The sequence below is a fragment of the Gordionus sp. m RMFG-2023 genome, chromosome 1 (assembly GCF_954871325.1).
Source record: "Gordionus sp. m RMFG-2023 chromosome 1, tfGorSpeb1-WG-v2, whole genome shotgun sequence".
Lineage (NCBI taxonomy): Eukaryota > Metazoa > Nematomorpha > Gordioida > Chordodea > Parachordodidae > Gordionus > Gordionus sp. m RMFG-2023.
Window position 1 is genome coordinate 62343992 of NC_088775.1, and position 8327 is coordinate 62352318.

The window sequence follows — 8327 nt, forward strand, 5'->3', positions numbered from 1 at the left end:
TATATAAATAAGCAACTATTCAAAATTTATTTAGCAATTATTAGATAGATTTAATCAAATTATATCATAAATTTGAAATTTGATTAGCAATATTTCTAAATCTATTTATTTTTATATCTAGTGTCTTGAAAAAAATATATAAATATGCAAACTATTCAAAATTTATTTCACATTTTTATTAAAATATATAGATTATTATAAATATATAAATTAAGGTAGGATAAACAAAGAAACATTTATATACATATGTTTTGCATCCAAGGCCACAAAAAAATTTGAAAACCCTGATTGAATCATAAATTCTTAGGAAATCTAAATAAACAAATATAATTAAACTTCCTTATTTTACCTTAAGGTAAGAAATAAACTCTTTTTGTTTAAGAAATTATAAAAAAACTTTAATAAAAAACATACTGCTTTCAATCTAAACAAAGATGCGTTACATTAACAAACATACTGCAAACGCTCAATTTGTGCGCACTATTATATATCAAATCTAAATATATCATTAATTATTAATAATTCTATAATATATCATTAATTATTAATAATTCTATAATATATCACATTAATATTATGTATGAGAATATAATGTGAAACATTTTACCTTTATTTTTGTACTTTTAAAATTATAGATTTGAAAAATTGCACTCAATGATCGTTTCCCTAACTTTCATATAAAAACCTTTCATATAAAAAATTGCGACTGAGAATAATTGGGTTAATGATGCTTGGTACCAAAGGCAGTAACGAGCAAATAGCGATTTTACAATTTTTATTTTGATGGGTACTACCAATTGTGTATTTTTATTTTTTAACGATGCGAATCAAAAACGAAACTAGTATATGTCCGATACGAAACTAGCTTATAATTTTTTTAACAACAATGGAAAGCCATTTTGATTTAGGATTAAACGATAGTCAGGTAATATTAATATTTAGATAAATACATAAGATAATATAATTATATCTTATAATCTTTATATCTATAGATCAGTCAATACATTTCATGCAATTATTTCTTAATAGACTATCAATCAATACAAATGTGATACTTCAAACAATTTTTTCTTAAATTATACTTATGCAATATGATTATACTTATTAAATATTTTGCAATATGATTATACTTATTAAATATTTTGCAATATAGATTATACTTATTAATTTTTTATGATTCATAGACAAATAATAAATAGATGAAATACCTTTGCTGAGGCTAAATTTTTTAGAGAAGTAATAACAAAAACTTAAGTTTGTCTAATTATATAAATTTAAAGATATAATAACAATCAAAACTTAAGTTTGTCTAATTATATAAATTTAAAGATATAATAACAATCAAAACTTAAGTTTGTCTAATTTTATAAATTTATAGATATATAACAAAACATAAGTTTGCCTTATATAAATTTTTATAACATACTAATGATTACTTTTAATGTGGTTCACAGTTATTTTTGTATAAAATAATATGCTTGATGACTATCTCATTAATTATTTTATTAATCACAGCTGGAATATGTTTGCACAATACAGTATACTTTTACTGGATTTCAAGTTAAGACAGCCCTATCAGATCAGGGCCAAACTTTTTTTTCTTAACTAAGCTGCAAGACAATTATTACTTTTTGTGTAAGATTCCATGATTTTCCTTATATTATTCTATTAATATCTTCTGTTTTCATTCAATTATTAAGGTTAATTGTTGGTACAAGTATAATATCATTTGACACTTAACCATTTATTAAACCTAATTTTAATATATTTCTTATTTTTTTAGATAATAAATGGAATATTTTAGGCTTAGATAAAATTATAAAGATATCTTAGACTGGGCTATTTGTTATAATTTATACATCATATGACAAATCAATTTTGATAAAAATGCTAATTTGTAATCACTTGAACAAAATCTTCATTTTAAAATTTACATGTTATTTTAATTTTATTAAAATCATTTCTACAGGCAAGAAATTAGAATTAACAAATATTTTAATGTTTTACTCCAGAATGGAAACCTCAACTAATACCCAATAGGCCCTTTATGTAGTAGAAAAAGGCATAAATATAAGATTATATATCATAATGGTTAATTATTTTAATTAAACTTTATTATAATTTTAAATCAAAGATGTGCTAATATTTGTAATTTTCTCAAAAAATAATAATAAACACATAATTTATTTATTCTACTTAATCATATCATATAATTTATTATAATTATACATTTATTTAAAAATATGTAATATAAAAAAATATATATTTATTTCTTTAAAAAGCATAATGTTTTTATAGAATTTCAGAATTTTCATCTTGATTTTTGAAGGAATTTGTGGTTACAATTTTTGACAATTGATAAGTTGGTAAATTTGTTTTATTTCTTAAACCTATAAATAAAAAGTAAGTTATAATAAATTTCATATTTACTTAAAGAATTAAAATATTAATATGATATTGAAAATAATTTAGTTACCAGAGTTTTGAATAACATCTATTGCTTTGGGGGTCCCATATTTTGAAAGTGATTGATTAAATTTACAAAAACAGGTTGCAACTCAGATACTGCTATTCTATTATTCTTTGGGAGAGAAGCTATAAAAAAATACAATAATGCCATAATAAATATATATTTTACTGAGAGGATTTTTGTTCATTTTATTTTCCTTGCCTAAATAAAAATATTCAAAAGATAAAAGATAATTTAGTTACCAGAGTTTTGAATAACATCTATTGCTTTGGGGGGTGTCCCATATTTTGAAAGTGATTGGTTAAATTTACAAAAACAGGTTGCAACTCAGATACTGCTATTCTATTATTCTTTGGTAGAGAAGCTATAAAAAAATACAATGATGCCATAATAAATATATATTTTACTGAGAGGATTTTTGTTCATTTCATTTTCCTTGCCTAAATAAAAATATTCAAAAGATAAAAGATAATTTAGTTACCAGAGTTATGGTCAGGTTCAGATATGCCATTGCTTATATGACTGGTAATTTTAACATTTCCACATGCTTAAAAAATTAATTTTTTAGATATTAAAGAATAATTAAAAACTTTTTCCTTTTTTTATCTCCATTTGTTTCAAATATCCCATTTTTAAGGGTGGCATCTTTATTGAATTTAAAAGAGATAAATTATCAAGTAAGCTCCTTCAGAATTTTGGTTACTATCTTTATTTTTTTCTTTAAATATTTCAGGAATATTTCCCCTTGCCTCATATATTTGTGAAAAAAAATCATAATATTTATTATATTGATCTTTTGGCAATTCGGATGCAAATGTTGATATTTGAAGGGCCAGTTCATGAAAATGTTTAAACTTTTGAGTTTTGGTTGTTATGATTTTCTTAGGTAATTCGTGTATTTTTATATTTCTTTGTGAATCAGTATCACTAATTTCACTATTAATATCATTATTATTATTATCATTATTACAGTTTTCTATGATATTTTTAATATAATTATCACTCCTAATTTCTCCAGTAAGGGGTGTGAAATAATTTCGATACCATCTTTCATTACAAAGATTTGGGGTAAAAATATTTATATCATTTTTCTTTCTATAAAAAAATATATGCCTACAAGGAAGCAATAACGATTTTGTGAGTCCACAGTTACATTGATTTTGGTCTACATCTATTTGTTGTCCCTGTATATGAAGCAAATTAGTAGAATCATCATCTATATGATTCTTAATTAATATATTTGATAATTTCAGCTCATTGTACACAATTTTAAATGCAAAATTAGTAAGTAAGGATTCAAATTTCCTTTCATTCTAATCCAATTTAAAATTTGATGGTCTATTTAAACCCATTATAGTGCGATGATCATTTTCCTGATCATTCATATTGATGCAAATCATTAAATCATTATAAAAATTTAAAGCGAGGAATATTTTTTAATAATGCTTTTAAGAATCCTATTCATTCCTTCAGTACGATTATTGGTATAAATTAAAAAATTTGTTGTTTGACCTGTCCAAGCCATACAAAATTCTTCTTTTATTGTATGCCAGTTATTATTATAATACTTGGTAATAGATTCAATATTTAATTGCAATAAATTTTGATATTGTATAAAATATTTTTCAGGAGAGTTGGCATAAACCAAAGACCTTAAGAGATTTTTAACAATTTTTACTTGTTCTTTTGAAATGTTTCTTTTATTAACTGTTATTTCTCGGTTAAATGCCCGAAAAACATGGAATAAGCATATCTCTAATGATGCCTCTGGAAAGGCATCTTTGTAGGCATGCCTGTCAGCAAAGTCCTTATCCGATATAATGCATCGAATTTTATCATGTTTTAAATTGTAATTTTTAAAAATATTGCACATCATTTTAACTATAGAATAATTTTCTGATTTAACAACCCATATGCAAACAAATCTTGTTTGCATATCCCCATCTACAACAAACAAAGTAAACACTGGCAATAGATATTTATTTAAGGAATAGGTGGCATCAATTAATAATATTTCTGGGAAGAAGTCAAAGTATTCCCTCATCTTAGGAGTTTGGAAATAAAAAGCATTAAAATTGCCATTTTCTACCAACACTTCTATAATATTACTTGGATTATCTTTTTTTATTGTGGTAATTAGGGTTGATAATTCATTGGAATCATGTATTTTTTTAAATTATACAGGTCTCTTTTTGTTGTAAATTTACCTAATTTTTGAATATCTGATTGGATTTTTGAAATATTGCCATCATATTTTAGTCCAGCTATAATATACTCTTTTTCTTTATCATTTAATTTACGCTGTTTAAATAACCTTTTAAATAGGTTGCTATCTAAAATATTTAAATTTATGTTGATGAGAAAGAGCTTATATAATATTGATATTTGTTGGCAAAATAACAAAATAAATAATTACCTAATTCATGGTTATGTGTGTCATGAAAACGAGTAACCACCAATTGATTTGTACCTCTTTTAATCAACTTGACAACAAAATTACTAGTGCAATTTTGTCTTAAGCTTTTTGAATTTCTTAGACCTTTTCCTTTAGTCTTAAAAATACCACCTTGTTTACAGATATAACATATTCTTTTATAAATATATTGATTTTTCATTTGCTCTGTACAATTTTTTAGAGCATCTGACCGATGTATATTATAATTAGCATTCACTTTTCTTTCATAGTTAGAGATAGCAGTCTTTAATTCCTCGAATGAATTAAAACTTGCCCCAAAATCTAACATCTAGAATAATTATTAAATATCTATTTTGTAAAAAATTAAATGAGTATATTTTATATTGCAAAAAATTTAAAGAGAAATAGCTCATTATATTGAAATAATTGAATATATTACCTCCATATTTGTATTTACTGATCCAGACATATTAGTGGATTCATCACCTACCATCTAGAATTATTATAAAATATAGAATATCATATTCCTGATTATAATATATAATGCAAAAAATATATATAATGCAAAAATATAAATATTGCAAAAAATATATATAATGCAAAAAATATAAATATTGCAAAAAATATAAATATTGCAAAAAATTTTTGAAATAATTGAAAATATTACCTCCATATTTGTATTTACTGACCCAAACATATTAGTGGACTCATCACCTACCATCTAGAATTATAAAATATAGAATATCATATTCCTGATTATAAGCATAATTTATAATGCAAAAAAATATAAATATTGTAAAAAATTTAAAAAGAAATAGCTCATTATATTGAAATAATTGAAAATATAACCTCCATATTTGTATTTACTGACCCAAACATATTAGTGGACTCATCACCTACCATCTAGAATTATTATAAAATATAGAATATCATATTCCTGATTATAATATATAATGCAAAAAATATATATAATGCAAAAATATAAATATTGCAAAAAATATATATAATGCAAAAAATATAAATATTGCAAAATATATAAATATTGCAAAAAATTTTTGAAATAATTGAAAATATTACCTCCATATTTGTATTTACTGACCCAAACATATTAGTGGACTCATCACCTACCATCTAGAATTATAAAATATAGAATATCATATTCCTGATTATAAGCATAATTTATAATGCAAAAAAATATAAATATTGCAAAAAATTTAAAAGAGAAATAGCTCATTATATTGAAATAATTGAAAATATTACCTCCATATTTGTATTTACTGACCCAAACATATTAGTGGACTCATCACCTAACATCTAGAATTATAAAATATAGAATAAATATATAATGCAAAAAATTATCTAAATATTAATATTACCTGACTATCGTTTAATCCTAAATCAAAATGGCTTTCCATTGTTGTTAAAAAAATTATAAGCTAGTTTCGTATCGGACATATACTAGTTTCGTTTTTGATTCGTATCGTTAAAAAATAAAAATACACAATTGATAGTACCCATCAAAATAAAAATTGTAAAATCGCTATTTGCTCGTTACTGCCTTTGGTACCAAGCATCATTAACCGAATAATTGCGACTTTTTTTATGATTGGTTGTGATAATTGCGACTTTTTTTATGATTGGTTGTGATAATTGCGACTTTATACCCATTGGTTATAAAAAAATTAAACGTATTTATAATATATATTTGAAAAATCGTGATTTTTGGAAAGCCTCTATGACCTAATAAGCAAGAGCTTGGCTTCCTTATCCCATGGTCCCGAGTTCGAATCCTGGAAATGGTCATGTTTTTTTTCTTAATCTAACTTGGTGGTTCCATCCTTGGGGGGGATAATATATAGGAGGCCGGACTCGACCACGTGATTCCGTATTAATATATTAAATAATAAGAGTTTTATTACATTTTAATAAATTTTGTAGAATATTTCCATACATTCACTCATTAACCATATAAAGTCACAATTATTTATAGAACGCCTTTATTTAACGAACGCCTTTATTTAACAGCAATAAATGGTGTCATATAAAGTTATTTTATTTTTTTATTCAACACGCTTGTTTTACAAATAAATATTAAAAAAAGTTGTTTATTATTTTTTTTAATAAATTTTTTTTACGTATTTTAATAAATATTTTTATATATTTTTTTTTATCTAATGGAAAAAATAGTAATTTTAAAATTGATGCTTATTTAATATATTTTTATTTAATAGAAATTAAGATATAATTTAGAACTAAAAGATTTTTCTACTTTAAAACAGTTTGTGAGTAATTATGAGAAGAATACCTTATCAAATTATTATATTTAAAACATTTATATTCCAATTGTTAAAATTTTTTATAGATGTTGAGGAATTTAACAATAGGGTCAATTAATGGGATTAATTGAATGTCTTATTTAATCATGAATTAGGTTTTTATTATAATCTTTTGATACTATTAAAAATGTAATATTTCATTATATAAATTAACCTTCATGCAATTTTGTCATATCATGTTAATAAAGTAAAACAACCTATATATCCTGGTACACCAGACTTGTTATGCTTTTCATATTTATATAGATGCATGGCCTAAGCTTAATGTTCTAAGATTTATAAATACAATTTTTTATTTTAATCGTAAGGTGAATGTAATATCAAAATTTACTAAATAATATTTATTCAGTTTGATATTTTATATATAAAAGTAAAATATTTTTGTTAGCTTATTAAGACATGGTGACAGATTTCTTAATCAAATCCCAAATATGCTATTATTTTTTTTACATAACATAAAAATAAATTGGCTGAAAGATACTATAAAAATTGCAAGTGACTTGTGAAAAACATGAACATCAATGTCTACAGCTTATTCTTATGTCATTGAAAATTTAGGAAAGGCTTCAAATTTTGATCTCTTCAATAAATTGTTTCAAATAATTCTTAATATTATAACTTTGCTAATTATGTTACTCCTAATATTTCTATTTATAGGATTTTCACAATCTGTTTTATACTTTGTTTAAATCATTCAAACCTAAAAATTTACTTTATTTTAATATTTATTATATTATGTAATTCTTATAATATTTTTAATGGTGATCAGGCATTGCAAAAAACTATTCTATGAATCCTTCTATGAATATATCTTAAACAATATAATTTAACATAAAGAATTATTTTTATTGTTTTTTTTGTCGAAAATATTGAATGTTTGTTATTTATAACACAAGAATCTATTTTATATTTTTTATTCTATATTTTAGAAATATATTGAAAATATATATATAGAAATAAAATTTGTAAGAATACAATAATATATTATAATTCTATATATATATAATTAAAATTATGTATTATAAAATACAATAATATATTATAATTGTAAATATATATAAAGAAATAAAATTTGATATATTAGAATACAATATAAATTATAAAT

At 22.6% G+C, this 8327-nt stretch overlaps 1 protein-coding gene across 10 annotated transcripts; it reads right to left on the reverse strand.

Annotated features, from left to right (window-relative positions):
- Positions 1-2120: 2120 nt before the first annotated feature.
- LOC135931303 (uncharacterized) lies at positions 2121-6468 on the reverse strand. 10 transcript variants are annotated; one of them, XM_065468310.1, is made up of 14 exons: positions 6263-6468; positions 6147-6200; positions 5964-6017; positions 5736-5789; positions 5554-5607; positions 5326-5379; positions 4887-5214; positions 3061-4803; positions 2952-3017; positions 2878-2910; positions 2713-2834; positions 2639-2671; positions 2477-2595; positions 2121-2390 (listed from the first exon to the last, which is right to left on the reverse strand). In XM_065468310.1, exons 1-8 carry the CDS (start codon positions 6299-6301, stop codon positions 4607-4609), a joined length of 834 nt encoding a protein of 277 aa, XP_065324382.1. In that variant the 5' UTR covers positions 6302-6468; the 3' UTR covers positions 2121-2390; positions 2477-2595; positions 2639-2671; positions 2713-2834; positions 2878-2910; positions 2952-3017; positions 3061-4606. The 10 variants fall into 10 exon arrangements, with proteins under 10 accessions (XP_065324382.1, XP_065324384.1, XP_065324383.1 ...); XM_065468313.1 differs by having other exon boundaries at positions 2122-2390; positions 6169-6200; XM_065468312.1 differs by lacking the exon at positions 6147-6200.
- Between the last annotated feature and the right edge of the window lie 1859 nt (positions 6469-8327).